The 18,978-nt window shown below is 34.0% G+C and overlaps 4 protein-coding genes across 6 annotated transcripts; 3 read left to right on the top strand and 1 right to left on the bottom strand.

Annotated features, from left to right (window-relative positions):
- Window positions 1–6,572: 6,572 nt before the first annotated feature.
- LOC111372409 (extra-large guanine nucleotide-binding protein 3-like) lies at window positions 6,573–12,071 on the top strand. 3 transcript variants are annotated; one of them, XM_022994837.1, is made up of 9 exons: window positions 6,573–7,605; window positions 7,701–7,838; window positions 8,179–8,283; window positions 8,395–8,580; window positions 8,871–9,021; window positions 10,242–10,486; window positions 10,901–11,070; window positions 11,290–11,810; window positions 11,900–12,071. In XM_022994837.1, exons 1-9 carry the CDS (start codon window positions 6,580–6,582, stop codon window positions 11,908–11,910), a joined length of 2,553 nt encoding a protein of 850 aa, XP_022850605.1. In that variant the 5' UTR covers window positions 6,573–6,579; the 3' UTR covers window positions 11,911–12,071. The 3 variants fall into 3 exon arrangements, with proteins under 3 accessions (XP_022850605.1, XP_022850557.1, XP_022850655.1); XM_022994789.1 differs by having other exon boundaries at window positions 11,290–12,071; XM_022994887.1 differs by lacking the exon at window positions 11,900–12,071 and having other exon boundaries at window positions 10,901–11,117; window positions 11,290–11,367.
- Window positions 12,072–12,308: 237 nt separating this feature from the next.
- On the bottom strand, window positions 12,309–14,421 carry LOC111372666. Its single transcript, XM_022995084.1, has 4 exons — window positions 14,070–14,421; window positions 13,875–13,957; window positions 12,832–12,887; window positions 12,309–12,612 (listed from the first exon to the last, which is right to left on the bottom strand). The coding sequence occupies exons 1-4, from the start codon at window positions 14,239–14,241 to the stop codon at window positions 12,534–12,536; spliced, it is 390 nt and encodes a 129-aa protein (XP_022850852.1). The 5' UTR covers window positions 14,242–14,421; the 3' UTR covers window positions 12,309–12,533.
- A 2,252-nt stretch (window positions 14,422–16,673) lies between these two features.
- Window positions 16,674–17,132, top strand: LOC111403081 (SKP1-like protein 4). Its single transcript, XM_023031451.1, has one exon. The coding sequence runs from the start codon at window positions 16,674–16,676 to the stop codon at window positions 17,130–17,132; it is 459 nt and encodes a 152-aa protein (XP_022887219.1).
- A 584-nt stretch (window positions 17,133–17,716) lies between these two features.
- On the top strand, window positions 17,717–18,175 carry LOC111403071 (SKP1-like protein 4). Its single transcript, XM_023031440.1, has one exon. It carries the CDS (start codon window positions 17,717–17,719, stop codon window positions 18,173–18,175), a length of 459 nt encoding a protein of 152 aa, XP_022887208.1.
- Window positions 18,176–18,978: the final 803 nt, after the last annotated feature.

Genomic DNA, 18,978 nt, shown 5'->3' with positions numbered 1-18,978 from the left:
AATAGTCTACAAACCATGCCAGCTAGGTAAATCGTATTAGGCAAACCCAGTGCGATAAACTCGACTGAGAAAGTGTTAGTAAAGAGAATCAAAGTCGTGACTAAAAGCATCCGCAATCACTTACTTCACCAACTCGGGCACCCCATGAGGGGCGTCTTTAGGTTCAATCTTGATTATATTAGGATTTGAAAAAAGAAAAAATAAATCAATATTTTGACAAACACGAATAGTTTGGCCACCTCAAGAATTTTTTTTTTCTTTCCCAAAAATTGGAGCATATTTATCTAATTGCTCGAAATTAATATATAGGAATAGCGATTGCATTGCTACAATTTCTCTTTTGTCCATAAAATACAATGATATATACTTTTTTAGGAAGAATGTTCATCCTTATGACCGTGTTTGACCAATAAAGTATCACGATAGATGGGAATTGATTTGATGTTGATGCTAAGTGTAATGAAATTTATGTTGATAGCTGGTGAACTCTCAAGATAGCCAAACAAGGGGTTGCATTATAATTTTTCGCAACTTTCTTCTAACAAGAGTCAATGAAATTTCAAAATTTGGTATTTGAAGTTTCAAGAATGCTGCTCTACCAGACTGAGGCTCACAGGCCTTATATAGGCTCCTCACAATGAGGTAAGCCCCAAGTCGACCCACTTGTCATAAAAAATTGTAAAAATGCTAACCCCATCTGTTTTTGTGAGTTGCCTGTAAGACCCCTGTGAGGAAGGGGTTTGGCGGATGGAGTTGTGGCTATAAAAGAAAAGGTTCACCAAAATTTTTCAAGTGACATGACCAAGGTGGTAGAAGAGACGGGGCCGAGGAAAATGCACAATTATTCATCTTTGAGGATACGTAAAAAATTTTCTATTTGAGGTCTTAAACAATCCAAAATCAAGATGGAGATTATTAGAACTTTGACTTATATTGTCTAATTAAAATATGATTGTGTTTGTCTATCTCAAATTAAGTGTTTTTTTTTTAATTTAAAAATATCACATTGAATAAAGATCAAAATACTCTTGTTTGTGTATTTATAAATAAGAACTTTACGTTGTATATTATTTATTTTAGGTTCAAGATAGTTGTAGGCTATTTTAGGGTGAGACTCGGGATCTTTTGATGTATCACTTGGTCCGATATTTTGAGGCACTTGGAGGTTTGTGAGTGAGATTCTATACGATAATAGAAGTATACAGTATAAAAGAAATTTTTGTTTTTTGATTGTCAATGATTTTTTTCTTATTTAAAAGTTTTCTACGTTAATCTTGTTATGTTATTTTTCTCTGAATTCTTTGAACAGGAATCCATAGACAAATCGAAGAATTAATCTCAATTTCCAACACAAACTATTAAAGATATTTCAGCCCTCCACATTTTTTATTCTTAGAGGCTCTATGAATATGAAAAAAAGGGTTAATTTGCTAAAATAAAAGACATCTTGATACTTAATTAAAACTGGTGAGGAAAACATGCGTTGCACGTTGGTTTGGTGAATGTTAAATATAAGTGTATAGCGGCTGTGAATGGACAAACATGACAGTTGTAAAAGAAGCAGCGAAACAATCAATTTCCTTCGAACTTGCTATAGAAATATTAGGAATACAATTAAATAAGTATAAATTTAACCTTGGAATTACGTAAAAAGGGGCTCTCAAATATAAATTCTCCATGGAGATTATATAAAAAGGGCTCTAAAATATAAATTCCCCATAAAGAATGAATTGATGGATCCAGCTGCAACATCTACTAAAACATACTCTTAATGTGCAGAATAATTATAACACTCACCAAACGAATGTCATGGCCTAACGAAGGTGTGATAACTCGAAATAAATGTTGTGGTAGATCGATTTCACACAACATAATATTTCCATTACAACAATAAACGTCTTTATTAAACTTATAAGCAATTGGAAATTAAATTTTTTTTCCATACTAATCATTGTCTAAAAATGTAAAATCACATTGTAAAGTGATGTAGTTCGAAAGAATTAAACTCAAATGGCTTAATTGACAGTCTCATTTAAAATGCAAATAGTCGATAAAAAAATACAATTAATGATTAATTTTTTTAATAAGTGGATGGAAACTAAAGCAAAATAATTAAGAGCATTAAGCATAACGAACACTCTAAGAAACACCAAATTTGAACTCAAAATTGTAAGAATGATGGATGAGCAATAACCAAATCTTCTTGAACCTAATCACTTTTTTTTCCTTCTCATTTTCGTGGCAGTCATTTGAACCCCATGTCATTCTAATATTGTACTTATGTATTATTTTTGTATTACAAATAGTAAAGTACCCTACCCTCTAGCTTCAGGAAAATGAAAAAGGGAGAGAGAAGACAACATACGATGTTTTGTATCATCAACTGCCAATAGCGCAATAGCCTCCTCCAATATATTGAATATCATTAGGGAACTTGCAAAAGGGTACTAAAATCAAATAACAGCAAGCAATTCCAAAATTATTATAATACATAACGAACTCTGAGAATGATTTTAAGCAACCTTGAAAATAAAAAGATAAAACAGCAACACTTTTCTACATTAAAATTGTGCAAATCTATCCATATCCAAATATGTCAGTAGAACTCTAGGAAGCCAAAACCAAAATTCTTCCTCTTTGATTTTCAACATATGCATACAAAAGTGAATGAGTATAAAACTTTTGTTATATTAATTAAACCAAGTTGCATAAGCTTTAGGGAAAGAGATGTAACATAAAACGACCAATTATTACATTGCAATGATTTTTTATAAAACTCGAATTTCAAATTATTGTTAGTGAAATTGCTTTTTTAAGACAAGAATGCTGAAACGTATAATTGACATTATGTACAAGTAGCTACCATCAAATCAAATTTTGAAACCTATATTATGAAATGAACAATTTTACCATAAAACAAAATGCTTCAAATTTGATCTCTTGTGCAGTATTATCTAAAAGACGCACTCACTTGATAGGAAATTCATGATTACAATCTTGGTTGTCAAACTGTCTAGCTTAGGATTAACTTGTGAATGATCTTTGTCATCATTTCTCTTGAAACCTTAGTTGACATTGCCAACTCAATATTTTTAACCAACACTTTCTAGTATGAAAACGCTCTGAAAGAGCATGTATTTGAGAATATAGAGATGTGGTGGCTAAAAATTAAGTCTCAGAAATTTGTTAGGCATATAACTGAATGTATTATACTTGACCTAGAAATGTGGATATCCCAATTTTCATAACTGCAGAGAAATAAAAAAATAATAAAAATTCAAATACAAATTCTTAAGATATCCAAAAATTGATGCAAATTATAAAGAACAAATTCTATACACATGACAAAAAAAATTAATAATAATAATAATAATAATAACAATAAACAAAAATCAGCAAAATGCAAAAAATATCCTTACCAGATTGCCTTGAGCAGGAAGAACAATCCAATACTTATAAATACAAAAGCCTGCAATGGAAAAAATTTATATTAAAAAATGGTACACAATGTAAAAAAAATAAAAATGGATACTTCGAAAATTGGAAAAAAAAAATTGTAGATCCTTTACATGGTTAAAATAGATGTAACTTGTGAAGCCATTTCAAAAGAAAAGTGGTGTTTGTATGACAGAAACTGTACGAGCATTTGTCGCTTGCTTTTTGGTTGAGGAAGAGATTAAAAAGAGAGAAAATGACAAAGGAAAAATGGGGTTTGTTTGAAAAATGAAGGGAACTATTAAAATCTTTAAAAATTAATTAATGTTAGAAATCTATAAATTAATGAAGGGACCATTAAAACCTTAGAAAAAATGGAGTTTTTTTTTTTTGTTGATGATTAATTAATGTTAGAAATAAGTGTGTGTAAATTTTTCAGAAATTCATTTGTAAATGTGAAAGACATTTCGAAATTGAATTTAAAAAAAAAAAGAATGTTTACAAAGAAAAAAGTTTAACTTTTGTTAGTGAGCCATTCATCTACATTAATGAAATATTGTTATTAGACAATATTTTGTATGAATATGAAACTTGATACTATATTTTGTATGTCCTAAACGACTTATTAAACAATATTTTTTATGTCCTAAACGACTTAAATCTGACCTCTGGAGTATTTGGATACTATCTATATTAAAATGTATATATATAATAATAAGGGCAACCACTAAAAAAAAAAGAAAAAAAATTTTAAAAAAAAAAGTCACAAGGAGCAACAACTTCGTGTCTGCATGGAGCTGTTTTCGACTCATTTTCTTCTTCTTCTTCTTCTTCTTTTACGTGTTTACAAAAAAATGTTTTGAATGGTGAATTTTCTTGTCTTTCTCATTGACATAATTAAATGTTTTAAGAGAAGACAATTATTCATGAAATTGACTTCAAAATTGGAAAAGATTCTTGGAATGTTTTGACAAATTCCACAGCTATATTTTGGGCCGTGCACGCACGGAGCATATTTGCTCCGTGTGTGATCCTATTTTTTTTTTTTTTTTGCCTAAAAAATGTTGTTGTTATTATTATTATTTTTTTGTTCAAAAAAATTGTTTTTATTCTCCCATTCAAGTTTTATTTATTAAAAAAAATTCCACCGTCCTAAAACACAAATGAAATATGAAATATACAAAAAAAAAAAAGGAAAAAAGAGATTGTAAAATTTAAAATGAAGTCAGAGAAGAGCACAAACCTGATATCGGACTAATTACTCCAGCGTTCCCATCAGCTCATTCACCATCATCTGGAAGTTATTTTCGAACAAAATTAATACTATGCCCATATAAATACAGTAATCAAATGAAAGCTTAACAAAAATGAAGATTAATTCAAAAGAACAAAAAATTGAAAAAACATACTTACATACAAATGAACTCAGAATAAAGAAATGACGAGACTTAAGAATTGAAAAGAAGAATGGGTTGTATGAGTTCAAAGATTACACTCATTTTGTAAAATCATTACCTTGAAGTAGGCAAATGAAGTGGCTAAAATTCTGATGAATATCCAGAGAAAGTTTATAATTAGGGTAGAGAATGAGAGAAAAACTCTAATTCATGAATGAGGGTAGCACCGTGCAGAAATCATGTATTCTTGCGTGAAATGGGTAATTGTGTTGGAGAAGTAAAGAGGTATAGCGATAACGTGAAAAAATGGAAAACGAAAGAGGTATGGTCGATAGCGTGGGAAAATGGAGAAACAATAAAAAAAATAAATGAAAAAGGAAGATGCTATGAAATTGCGACACGTGTCCAGTAAAATTTCGCTCTTTTATATACCTAGCACTAGAAGATGTGTATCTATATTAAACCGCCAATTTCTTCCACAGAAGTTGGACAACCTAACCCCTTATTTTCCATATTTCTTACCAAACGCGCCACTAGATTCCACGGCAATTATGTCATGATTGACGTCAAACTGCGCTCGCTTTCCTATTTAGTAAGGATATGTTTGGTTATGCTTTTAAATAATTAACAGCTCTTTTTAAATAGATTTTATTTTTAAGAGTTTCTATTTTTTTTTTTCTCACAATAAAATTATAATATTTGGACGACAACTTCTTATATTTGATTGTACGGGAAAAATAATTTAAAAATTTTCTTTTTCTTAAAATATGTATATTCGTATTTTCAAAAAGCGTACGTTTTAGAACATGTTTAGAAATGCTTATAACGATTTAAATTATATATCAATAAAGATGAATAAATGAAGAATATTTGTGGGTCTCTCCAAATATGAAATATGTAAATACATAGTGGCTTTGAGAAATATATTTTTTTATTCAAAAATAAGGAAAAAAATGTAAATCATGAAGAAATTTTTGGACACTTCCTTATATGTAGTCGTATTTTTAAACATCTATTATATATATTTTTTAGGAGAAAGATACTTGTCCACGGTCACATGAGCCCTGGACAGACAAGGGCGCCATTTGGTGACCCCTATAGATAGGGGGCATTCACGTTAAAATAAATAACTTATTTAATTTTAATTTTGTACGAGAAAAACATTTGTCTTAAGCTCTGTGTACAAAGCTGGGCTTCTTAGGGGTCTTACCGACCCCTCATTGTAGGGGTCGATCCCATATAAAAAAAAATTTGGGCCCGCAAGTGTGCGGGTCTGACAAGGGTCTATGTATGTGTAACGGCTCTCAAAACATCTATGCTAGCCAAACTTCTTCTTTTGCTAAGCCATTATTTGATATATATTAAAATTAGATTTTTAGTAAATTTTAATAAAAGTTTGGAAAATGCATGATTGAAAAGTTGTGACCCCATAAAATATATGGTTAAAATTAATTGTTGACTTTCACTTGAAATTAGAATCTACAGGGGCAAAGTTTAAAAGTTACTTAAACTTAATTAAAAAAAATTATTCTTGAACACATTTAGATAAGTTACCTATTTCTTATTTATCGGTAGGAGATCTATTACTTATTCAAAAATAAATAATTTTTTATTTCATTTTCAACCAGCAAAAGAAAGTTAATAAATCAACAAAATTATAAGCTTAACCAAACATTCCCGATAAGTGACATTTTTTAAGCTATATATGTCAAACATGCAGTGACTGTCAGTAACGGAGGATCCAAAAATGGGATCGAATTCATGGGAAGAAGTGTTGAAGAAGATGTTACCGGAGGGTGCTCCATTGCCCGATGAAGATCACCTCGACTATTCTATTTCCGTCGATTATCATGGCCCCACTCTCCCCTTTAATCTTCCAAAACCCGATCGAAATCCCAGAAAAAAATTTGCCAACTTTTTCCCCAAACACTCTTCATTTACTCATTACAAAAGCAATACCAAATTTGATAGCAACAGCGGTAGCAGCGAAACGATATCGTCGAAGAAATCTCCTGATATTCTTATCGCTTGTGATGATGATACTAATAATAATGATGATGAAGTAGGGGATCACGAGGTGGGAGACTGTTGTACACGTAATTGTAAGAGTTTTGATGAGAGGGAAACGGAAATTAAAAGTGAGTTTGGGATTATTACTGGGAATAAAGGGAAAATTTGTGGTAGGTGCGGTGAAAAGGATAGTGTGTCGTTGTGGGAAAGGGTTGATGATGAAAATGAAGTTGGTGATCATGACATGAGAGACTGTAGTTTAAATCATTGTAACAATTTTTCGAGTTTTGATGAGAGAAAAAGGGAAAGAAACGGAGGGTTTGGGATTATTATTAGGAATAAAGAGAGAGTCTGTGGAAGGTGTGGTGGAAAGGGATGTAGGTGGTTCTCAGGGGAAATGGTGGGTTGCTTTGTGTGTGGAGCAGAGTACTGTAAGAATTGTGTGTTAAAAGCCATGGGGTCGATGCCGGAGGGGAGGAAGTGTCTGGGATGCATTGGGAAACCCATTAACGAGGCGAGGAGGGGGAGCTTGGGGAAGTGTTCGAGGCTGTTGGTGAAATTGTGCGGCAGTTTGGAGGTTAAGCGAATAATGAAGGTCGAGAGGGAGTGCACGGTGAATCAGGTGATGCCAGAGCAGGTGGTTGTGAATGGGAGACACTTGAGGGAAGAAGAATTGGTGGAATTGCTGGGGTGTGTGGTTCCTCCAAGGGATTTGAGGCCCGGGCAGTATTGGTATGACAGAGATTCCGGGCTTTGGGGGAAGGTGAAATGTGTTATTGAAGCATGATTTCTTTAGCATTTGTCTTTTGATATTCGTATGATGTTTTCTTAAGATGTTGATTGTTCAACTTGTTGCAGGCCGGAGAGAAGCCAAATAGGATTATAAGTTCGAAATTAGATGTTGGAGGCAAGCTACAGATTGATGCAAGCAATGGAAATACGAGGGTCTACATAAATGGCCGCGAGATCACAAAAGATGAGCTCAGAGTGTTAAAGGTAAAAGGTTTCTGTAAAGTGGAAATTATCCTTTCACATTTCTCATCTCTGTTTTCTGAGGAATGTTTGTGCAGTGCATTCTATAGTAAATTAGCTCTAAAAATGAATTGGTATCAAAATTCAACTTAAGTTTCTCGTAAGGCGGGTGTCTTGGATTCTGATAAGAGTGAATAAATCCATCTGATAGTTGTAGACTCATAGGAAACCACTTGTTTGCAACTATTACTACTTGCAGTTACATTAAGTACCCGTAAACTTTCTTACATTTGTTGGTACTGACTTAAAACCTAAGTTATTGCTACTTGGAACTTGATTTGTCTCTGCATTCTCTTCTTTTCAGTTGGCTAAGGTGCAGTGCCCTTGTGATACTCACTTTTGGGTATATGAGGACGGATCCTATGAGGAAGAAGGGCAAAACAACATTAAAGGAAACATATGGAAAAAGGTTCTCTCGTACTCTAATGAAATATTCTTTTCATGTTCATTGATACTATGTTCAATTATTTGAAGTTGTTCGATTGGATTGAAAAGTTGAGGTTGGCTTCTTGCTAGGAAGGCGTCCACTCGTTTCATTTGTTCGCTATTTTCATTGCCTGTGCCACCTGAAAGTTCTCATAGTACAAAAGAAGAACCTACTCTATTGTCAACTAGGTCTATTCCTGATTATTTGGACCAGGATAGGGTCCAGAGACTTTTGATGCTTGGATTTGAGGAGTCTGGGTCAAGCACCATTTTTAAGCAGGTACATTTTATAGTGTGGTTCTATTATTTTTGCTTACTCAGAGAGAGAGAGGATTATTCAACTGAAATGAAAATTACTGTATTCAAGCATTGGAGGTCATCCAACTTTGGTGAAGGTCCATAATAATTTCCTTCCTAGATACAGTTTTTCCATCATGCACCTAGAATATATCTAATTTAGATTTGGAAGAGTACATTCACAAAAATGATTCCTCCTCCTCTTTGTATTGTTCTATGTTATTGTACCCATTCTTTTAGCTGATTGAATTTGTTATTTTTTTCATGTAACAGGTTAAATTTCTATATGCTAACAAGTTCACTGCTGAAGAACTGCAGAATATCAAGCTCATAATTCAAAGTAACATTTACGTATATCTCAGTATCTTATTTGAGGGAAGAGAGCGCTTTGAAGAGGAGGCTTTGAATACGGAAGAGTTTTGTGGTATGTATGATTAGTTAGTCTGATGCTATTAATGGATATTATGGATTCCTTCTTCTCCACCTCCCCTTCTCTTAGACAACATATGGAAGAAACCATTATTTAGTAAAGTATTACCTCAAAGATTCAGGAGCCCATCAAAGTTGCAATGAATTCTTGTTCTTACAATACGATGTAGTAAACTTTTTGCTTATAAATCAATTCAGATTCTGTGACAAGATTTTGTGCTCTTGGTCAGAGAATAGGAGAAATATGACTGATATTTTACTAGTTATATAATGAACATGTTATCTGGATGGCATTCATCTCATTGATCATTTGGTAGTGAACTTTTTAGGCTCACCACTCTAAAGGAGACACCCTCCTATTTGTTGAAAGCTATCCAACTAATTATCCCTCCATCTAAATAAAAAAACTTTGAAGCTATTAACAGTGGCTATCTTAAGATTGTTAATTGTCACACTCATTTATCAGAAAGCAGATTTCTCTCCTATGCTGCATATTTATTTCCAATAAAAAAGTACAAAATTTGAAAATTGTTCACACTCTTTTTCTAGCTAATGAGGTGAGCAGGGGCTAAACAAGAGAAAACTGAAGATGGCGAACAGTCACTGATGGGAACAGGAAGTCTATCCTATCTAAACAAGATGAAGAGATAGGAGTTTCAATTAGAGACTATATTTCATTATTTTATTAGATAGGATTTTATCATTTTAATGGTTGTTAGTTATCGGTTCTTTTAGATTTGAGTTCATTACCCCAAAAAAGGAAACCTATTTTTTTCAATTCTTTTTCACCACATTAATATATTGAATCAGAAATGTAGATTTTTCTCCTCCCAATTTTTTCTTCTCTTCTCTCTATTCTCTTTATGTATTACGTTCTACATCAGTAACTTCCCATATCTTGGAGCACGGGATCTTTTCTGCTTCACATTTCCCCCTGAATGGGGAAGGAGATGAGGCTTCAATTACATATATATATTATCTTATTTACGTTAACTCAATACATGGAGGATTCAATGGAAATTCACATAAATTGAGTAACAGGAGCAGGGTGGATTAAATATGAGTTACATTTGTTCTTCTTGACTATATCTAATGGGATCTATGTGGAGATTTCTCATATCTTTTGGAGCTAGTTGGCATTTCCTGGTGCCTTAGAGAACGATTTTGAATACGGGCACGAGCTCTTACTCTTGTTTACCATTGCAAATTATTCAGGTGAAATGGGGCTTGAAGGAAGTGAGCATTGCATCTATTCAATCAACCAGAGAATCAAGCATTTTTCAGATTGGTTACTAGATATCATGGCCACTGGAGATTTGAATGCTTTCTTTCCTGCTGCAGCACGTGAATATGCTTCTGTAGTAGATGAAAGTTGGAAAGATTCTGCTGTCCAGGAAACTTACAAGAGGAGGGAGGAACTGCACTTTCTCCCCGATGTAGCTAAGTATTTCTTAGACCGGGTATGATTTAATAACTTTCTCCTTGAACTGATAGACTGTTGGCAATAATTTACTGATTGAAAATATTTTGGGATGTCATGGAACTAATTGTGTCAATACATGTACAAAACATGATTTTTTTTCAGTGAAAAATTCAATAATAGCCCATACTTGTGAAATTTTGAAGTTACGGGAAATAAAAATGCTGGAACCAGATATTTTATCCTCCATTTAAAAATGCTGTTCCCATTTTCTCTCGTCTGATGTAAGATCATATACAAGGCTCTGAAGGAGCAGCCAGTTATAACCAACCAGAGGATCTCACGGACTAAGTCATCAATTCATCTATCAAATATTTTTATATTAAAATCTAAAATCGAAATTCTCTATGTGCTATTGGCAGTGTGATTTAAACAAACTTATTGTGTTTTCCAGGTCATGGAGATATCATGTAACGAGTACGAACCTTCAGAAGAAGACATTTTATTTGCTGAAGGAGTCACTCCCAACAATGGACTTGCCAGTATTGAATTTTCCTTCGATGATCGTAGCTCCATGTCTGGAGTGTACAATGAAAATTTTGAATGCCAACCTCCTTTGACAAAGTGAATTCTTATAAGAAATTGCAAAATATCAATTACGGACATGTTTGGTACAGCACATTAAACACTACTCAATAGTGTTCTAAAATCTTTTCAATTATACTCTCAAGTCCTATCCAATTCTATGTGCCAAACATGCACTTCCAGTCTCATCTTTCTTAGCTGAGAGTTTTAAGTTCTCCTATATAAAACAACCCTTTTCTTTTTCTATGCTGTTTTTAGGATCCAATTGATACGCCTCAGATTTAATGGACTGCATGGTGGCTGCAAATGGCTGGAAATGTTTGAAGATGTGAGAGCAGTGATCTTTTGTGTTTCCTTGAGTGATTATGACCATGTTGGGAGCCGGGGTACGGGTCTTCTGGAGAATAAGATGTTGGCAACCCGAGATTCTTTTGAGTACATCACGAGACATACTTCATTTCAGGGCAAACCATTTGTTCTCCTCTTGAACAAATATGACATCTTCGAAGAAAAAATCAACAAGGTTCCATTAACAGTTTGTGAGTGGTTCCGCGACTTCAACCCCTTGAAGCCTCGCACCAACAGCCAGTCCCTGGCACATCAAGCGTATTACTATGTAGCCGTGAAGTTCAAGGAGTTATATGCGTCCATCACGGGCAGAAAGCTATATGTTTGGAAGACGAGAGCCCGGAAACGAGCATCAGTAGATAAAGCATTCAAATACATAAAGGAGATCATCAAGTGGGAGGAAGAGAAGGATGGAGACATTTATGCTATAAGTGAGGATTATTCTCTCTCTATTACTGAAACGAGTTCTTCACATTACTGTTTCTGACCTGAAATTTTACTTGAGAATTTTTTTTTACAGAGTTCATGTAGGAACAAAAAGTGCATACGGAAGCATTTTTTTCATTGGCTATGAATCCTCTATCAGATAGTGGACTTACCAGATGCATACACCTTTATAATTTGTAGTTATAAGAGTCCCATAAATGAAAATTCAGAAGAAACAAAAAAAGCTTTTAAATTTTTTTTGTGTATTCGAATTTTCCAGACTGTCTCCGATGATATTGCATTGATGAGAACACTCAATAAAATCAGGGGCGGATCCATTGCATACTCTGGGCCCTTAATTTTTGACATTTACAAAGTGATCCACAAAATTTTTTAATCCATAATTTTAACTCAGAATTTTTACATAATTCTATCTTGCCCCCACAGAATCATGATACTGGGTTCACCCCTGACTAAAATGACACAATATGGAGTCCTCTAGATTGGCAGAATATGGTATTCTCATGATTGAAAGAATTCTAACGTCCCACTGTTCGAAAAGAAATTATTATAAAATTGCACAACTTCAGATCCCTACTACAAATACACGACGAATTATTCAACATAAAACAGTAAACATAAACTGTAAAACGAAAAAATAATGGCAGTGGTAGATGCATAATATGCTTCACTATCGATGCAACTGAATGGCTAAGCCACTGAATCTTCTAATGCTCCTTGTACCTCTTCTCGACTTCCTCCATGCTCTGAATATCCCTGTGATACTTGCAAATACGGTAGATACACCTGCACCAGCATTTAAAAATATCAAAATATCAAAATTGAGGAAAGAAGGATCGAAAACTAAACCAGAACCTAAGTTAGCATGTTTGGTAGAGAGTATTGGACAAGACTCGACAGTGTAATACACAAGATTTTGAATTTTTTTGTTCTAAACACTATAGGGTACTTCCGAGTCCACCTCACCAAACGTGCCAAAGGTGGTCAGTATTGTTAGCCACATACCAATACAGAAGGCAAGCTGAAACACACAAAACTGCATTCCTCTGAGCCTTGTAGATCTGCAACTCACACAAGCGGGCAGAGTTTGAATCAAGAACATGCAACCTAAGTGGTGGCCTAAACCAAAATCTTTAGTAAAAGTAGGAATTGGTAATAAACAGATAAATCTTTTTCCACATTTGTGCAAATCAAAACAAAAGGGCGTGGCATAGCTAAGAGAAACAATCAATGGTAATATGCACAATATCAAGACCTGCTGACAGATGATAAAACCACTTACAGGTATAAGTGCGACTGACCAAGCTCCCATCTACCCCCCCCCAACTTGAAGGTTATCATTTAAGAAACGTCACACTCTCGTCAAATGTTAATGGACTACATAACGATTAGATTATTTTGAGGAAAGATGAAAATGATTGCTACCGCAACATGGACTACATTAAGGAGTCACAGCTATAGAACCCCAAGCAGATAAGTCACTACCTGACCATGGATTACTAAGAAAGAGACCAAAGATGCATATGCTTCAAGATATTAGGGTTTCCATCAAAACAAAAGGGCAGACTGTGACTAATTCACAACTCCACTACTTCAGTGCAATTTTCATCTTTCCATTTTTCTTGGGGTTCTTATACTTAAAAAATTTTAATGGATACTCAGAGGTTTTTTCGCTAAGAAGAGAAACCACAGGGTGATAACAAACAGAGACAAAAAATACAAATATTTAAGGGTACATATTCCATCCTTCAGAAATTATGTTTGACAAACAACTTCAAGAACTGAAGAAAAAAATGCGGAATACACGAGAAGCCTCGAGTGAAAGCAGCGGATAGCCTGTACTCGAAGAATTTTCCTTGCATCAAAATCCAAATTAATGCATAACGTGCTAAAGAACATGGAGCAAACTAGTTCAATTAACAATTTTTCTCCTTCATTTTTTTTTTATAATTTTTATTTTTATTTATTTTTTGCTTCAAATTCACAATTACTTCCACCGTTAACTTTCCAAAAGTCTTGCTAAGAGATAGAACCCTAAAATTAATTACCGATTTCTCATAGCGATCTCTTTCAGCAGCAGTGCAGATCTCCCCACTACACATCAACCGATGCTCATTCTTCCAATATATATCTAACACAAATAAATAAAATCAAATAAACCCCCACTTCAAATTACAACACCCAAAAATCACAAACAAAATAAATAAATAAATTTTCCAAAAGAATAAAGATAAAAAACATACCCAGGAGCTGAAAAGCGGAGAAGGGTACGACGAAGAGTGAAGGCTGGAGAATAAGAGAGATCAATGACACAATACGAGATTTCAGAGCCTTTGGCGAAGGTAGAGTTAAGAGAATTGCAACCCCTGCCTCTGCCGCCACTACGTATGCCAGTATCATCCATTGCAACGCCATTTTTCCTTCGATTTTTGAAGAATTTTCTCTGTTATTGTTTTCCTTTGGTAGAGTCGCTTCTTTTTTTTTCTTCTTTTTGAGTGGTTGGTTTATTAATGAGCTAAGGTTGAGCCAGGGTGCGTCAATCGGGTCGACTAATCTGGAGACCTCAAAACTTTGATTGGACCTTTCGGTCAAGAAATATCTATTCCTCCACGATTCTCTGCAAAACAGCTCACACCCGAACCCACGGGGGGAGCCAGCATAGTCCGCACTTCGACAATCAAATTAGAATGTGCGAAAACAAGGTAAATTTTTTTTTTTTTAAGAGTTTGTTTCATTATAGAACGGAATTACCTTGTGGTGTACATAGAGAAAAATAGACGACAATAGTAAATAAGAGTGGTGGCAGGTAAAATGTCACATCTATCTTAATTTTATTAAGGTAATTAGCGCAAAACGTCTCTATCTTTTAAGTTTATTATGAAAAACGTTCATATCTTTCTTTTTTTTTGACATTTTTGCTCTTATTTCCATCTTTAATTGCGCTAAACGTCATTTTTACCATTTTGACGTAAAATGATCAAAATACCCTCCTGTTTAAATTAAACAAAAACAAAAAGAATTGAAAAATAAAGAACAAATTGCACTCCTACTCCCAAACTTTTTAAAAAGTGCAAATCGGTCCAAAAACCTTATTAAAAATAAAAAAAATTCTCTCACTTCACTAGGCGCCGTCCGTTGGTATCAATTTATTTTTTAACTTTGTTTAACTTTTTTAACAATAGCCATCACCATTGGTAACATGGACCATGCTACACTACCAGGCCTGTAAGAGGTCTAGTAGTGCAACCCCTCTCACAATTCGGGGTGGGGTGGAGGTGGGTTTTTGGGGGGATATTTTTTTAATCATGGGGTCCGTCGAGGTAAGAGAAAATGGGAGAGAAGGCCTCTATCAGACCTTTTATAAGTCTGGTAGAGGAGCATTGTCCTGGTAACATTATACAGACCCCAACAAATCCAAATTAACAATATCCCACGAAATGCATATTTATTATATTGTGAAGAAACTGTGGCAGAGCAATTACCGTTTGGAACTCCTAAATCAAGAAATCATAATGTCAAGTTTTTCATTCAACTTTTGTCCAAATTAAGTCATTCAAAGGAAGACTCCCAAATTGAATTGAAAGAGTTATTAACCTCACTTGCACCAAAACCTATGTTGAAATTCCTCTGCTCAGTGGGGTGTTTGGTCGAATAGTTGGTGCTGCAAATTGAGTCATTCAAGCTTCCTTCAAGTTGAAAATCATCACTAAATTGCCAAAAAGAAGACTGATTTCCATTCTCCATTTCCTCTTCAACTTTGAATACAAGAATTAGTTAAATTGTTGATACTGAATTCTGAAATGATAATATGGGTAAGAAAGGGTCTGGGATAGGGAGCGGGTACATAAAAACGTAGAAAAGTAGGAAATTTCTAGGAAGTGGATGACATGTAGCACATATGGAACGTATGGACCTATAGTTGCAATTTTATTTTATTTATTTATTTGTTTAAATATGAGGGTATTTTGATCATTTTATGTCAAAAAATGGTAAAAGGAACGTTTAGCACAACGAAAGGTAAAAATAGGAACAAAATTGTCAAAAAATGAAAGGTAAGGATATTTTCCACAACAAGCTTGAAAGGTATGAACATTTTGTGCCAATTACCCTTTTATTAAATATTATATTATTGTCATATGCTGTGTCACAGCCGATTGTTACGTTTTTGTCAATTTGTATATATGATCGGTTCTACCATACGCAAAAGGTGCTTGCACATCTAATCGATGTATTCGCTATAACTTTATTGGTCAATTCAAAGGCCTCCTTATTTGTTTAACAAATTCTCGTAAAATAGTGTATATGAACCTAATAGCCAACATGTAAGAATTCAGTGGTGTTATTAGAGATTGATTACCAAATTGAACCTAAAGAAATTGAATTCCTACAACACTTGCTCCACTTGTTTAGATATTGAACACACTGCGTTTTAAAATAAAAGGAAAAATATTGAAAGTAAATTTTGAAAAATAAATTTGTGTGTTTATTACGAAAAATGAAAGTATAGAACCTCGGAGTGAAATTTTATTATCGTAAATATCAAATTCTACTAGATAATGATATGAATCTCTTCAAATGAGCTTGGAATTTGATCAAACATATATATATATATATATATATAGGTTATAAGTTTATAGTTATATTATATTAATATATTTCATACATTAGGAAATATTTCCTAATCCCAATAAAAAAGGAGACCAAAATCAATTTTGATAGTAAAGTCCTAATATGACATACCCCAACTCCATCAGTATATATTAATCAATTTCCATAACCTCTTCCCCACTTTTTTTCTTTGTCTGTAACTTTCTCTCTAGGGTTTTATTAAAAAATAACGTACAATCATGTCTTCCCCGGAAGAAAAAACGCTGATTTTGAAAAGTTCCGATAATGAAGAATTCGTGGTGAAAGAATCTGTTGCAGTTCAGTGTATAACAATAAAGAATCTGGTTGAAGATGGCTGTGACTTGGACGCAATACCGTTGCTGAATGTTGATAGCAAAAATCTGGCTTGGATCATAGAGTTCATGGAAAAATATGCGGATTCTACGTCGACCGATGCGGAAAAAAAGGATTTTGACACGGAGTTTGTGAAGAAGCCGTTTAACGATGTTCTTGGGCTGATCTTAGCAGCAAATTATCTCAACTTCCCGGCATTAATGGATGTAATGTGTGATGCTTGTGCGAACGAAATGAAACTCTGGTCAGTAGAACAGGTTCGGGAGAAATTCCATATCCAGAATGACTACACCGAAGAGGAAGAGAAGGCAGTTCGTGCAGAGAATTTTTGGGCTTTTGAGTAGTTTTAATCATCTTTGAATCCTATTGGCAGTTTCTAGGTCCCCCATCCCCCCAAAACATCTAGATTATTTGACTTTAATTACGTTTATATTTTTTATTCAATTCATGGATTTACGAAAATTATTTATGTTCTTGGTTCTATTTTCTTTAATTTATGCATGGATGTGTTGATGTATGTATTTTTTCTGAGAAAGGCCATAGACGGTTAAAAAAATAAAATAAAAAAAAATCTCTAAAATTCAAAAAGCCTGAAAAATTCAGTATCAAAAAGTTTATAATTACACTGTTCTGTATATATTTATATACGTTCTCTCTACACACTCACAGGATGATACTCAGAACAAAGTAGGGTGATTCATTGGGCTTCACCAGCTAAAAATAGCTTTTCAGTATCAGAAATCATGCTTGTATCCGCCTAATCCCAATAAAAAAGGAGACCAAAATCAATTTTGATAGTAAAGTCCTAATATGACATACCCCAACTCCATCAGTATATATATTAATCAATTTCCATAACTTCTTCCCCACTTTTTTTCTTTGTCTGTAACTTTCTCTCTAGGGTTTTATTAAAAAATCACGTACAATCATGTCTTCCCCGGAAGAAAAGACGCTGATTTTGAAAAGTTCCGATAATGAAGAATTCCTGGTGAAAGAATCTGTTGCAGTTCAGTGTATAACAATAAAGAATCTGGTTGAAGATGGCTGTGACTTGGACGCAATACCGTTGCTGAATGTTGATAGCAAAAATCTGGCTTGGATCATAGAGTTCATGGAAAAACATGCGGATTCTACGTCGACCGATGAGGAAAAAAAGGATTTTGACACGGAGTTTGTGAAGAAGCCGTTTAACGATGTTCTTGGGCTGATCTTAGCAGCAAATTATCTCAACTTCCCGGCATTAATGGATGTAATGTGTGATGCTTGTGCGAACGAAATGAAACTCTGGTCAGTAGAACAGGTTCGGGAGAAATTCCATATCCAGAATGACTACACCGAAGAGGAAGAGAAGGCAGTTCGTGCAGAGAATTTTTGGGCTTTTGAGTAGTTTTAATCATCTTTGAATCCTATTGGCAGTTTCTAGGTCCCCCATCCCCCCAAAACATCTAGATTATTTGACTTTAATTACGTTTATATTTTTTATTCAATTCATGGATTTACGAAAATTATTTATGTTCTTGGTTCTATTTTCTTTAATTTATGCATGGATGTGTTGATGTATGTATTTTTTCTGAGAAAGGCCATAGACGGTTAAAAAAATAAAATAAAAAAAAATCTCTAAAATTCAAAAAGCCTGAAAAATTCAGTATCAAAAAAGTTTATAATTACACTGTTCTATATATATTTATATACGTTCTCTCTACACACTCACAGGATGATACTCAGAACAAAGTAGGGTGATTCATTGGGCTTCACCAGCTAAAAATAGCTTTTCAGTATCAGAAATCATGCTTGTATCCGGAATCTTGCCTCCGTTACCAGATAATATAAAGGAACCACTTGTAAAATTTAACTGCTCTTTTGCTGTTTCAATGAGCTCTTCAATGGTTTGTGGAACCCATAAAACAACTCCAATACTCCTATCATCTCTACAATCCCATGGCTTCCCAGGGAAAACTGTGCATTTCTTTTTTTGCGTTTTACCTGTCACTCACGAATGCCAAAATAGAATCAAAATAATGAAATTGGAAGCAGGAGAAAACGTCGAATATTAGCCAACTACATGATGCAAAAGTACCAATTTCACGTAATGCAATGATATAGGATTTCAATATGTAAGATCTATGAGTCATCTCATAAAAAGAGTTCAATAAATCATAGGACCGATAAGAGGATTGAACCGTTTATTCT

The sequence above is a fragment of the Olea europaea genome, chromosome 1 (genome assembly GCF_002742605.1).
Source record: "Olea europaea var. sylvestris chromosome 1, O_europaea_v1, whole genome shotgun sequence".
Classification (NCBI taxonomy): domain Eukaryota; kingdom Viridiplantae; phylum Streptophyta; class Magnoliopsida; order Lamiales; family Oleaceae; genus Olea; species Olea europaea.
This window is presented reverse-complemented; position numbering and strand designations above follow the sequence as displayed.

Excerpts from the sequence above, each read along its gene's own strand:
- LOC111403081 (XM_023031451.1), top strand. The coding sequence starts at position 16,674 with ATGTCTTCCCCGGAAGAAAAAACGCTGATTTTGAAAAGTTCCGATAAT.
- LOC111372666 (XM_022995084.1), bottom strand. The coding sequence starts at position 14,241 with ATGGCGTTGCAATGGATGATACTGGCATACGTAGTGGCGGCAGAGGCA. Across the intron at positions 12,888-13,874 it reads GAGATCGCTATGAGAAATCG|ATCTACAAGGCTCAGAGGAA; the intron begins GTAATTAATTTT and ends TGTGAGTTGCAG. Across the intron at positions 12,613-12,831 it reads TCAGCTTGCCTTCTGTATTG|GTGTATCTACCGTATTTGCA; the intron begins GTATGTGGCTAA and ends ATGCTGGTGCAG.
- LOC111372409 (XM_022994789.1), top strand. The coding sequence starts at position 6,580 with ATGGGATCGAATTCATGGGAAGAAGTGTTGAAGAAGATGTTACCGGAG. Across the intron at positions 7,839-8,178 it reads ATGAGCTCAGAGTGTTAAAG|TTGGCTAAGGTGCAGTGCCC; the intron begins GTAAAAGGTTTC and ends TCTTCTTTTCAG. Across the intron at positions 10,487-10,900 it reads CTAAGTATTTCTTAGACCGG|GTCATGGAGATATCATGTAA; the intron begins GTATGATTTAAT and ends TGTGTTTTCCAG.
- LOC111403071 (XM_023031440.1), top strand. The coding sequence starts at position 17,717 with ATGTCTTCCCCGGAAGAAAAGACGCTGATTTTGAAAAGTTCCGATAAT.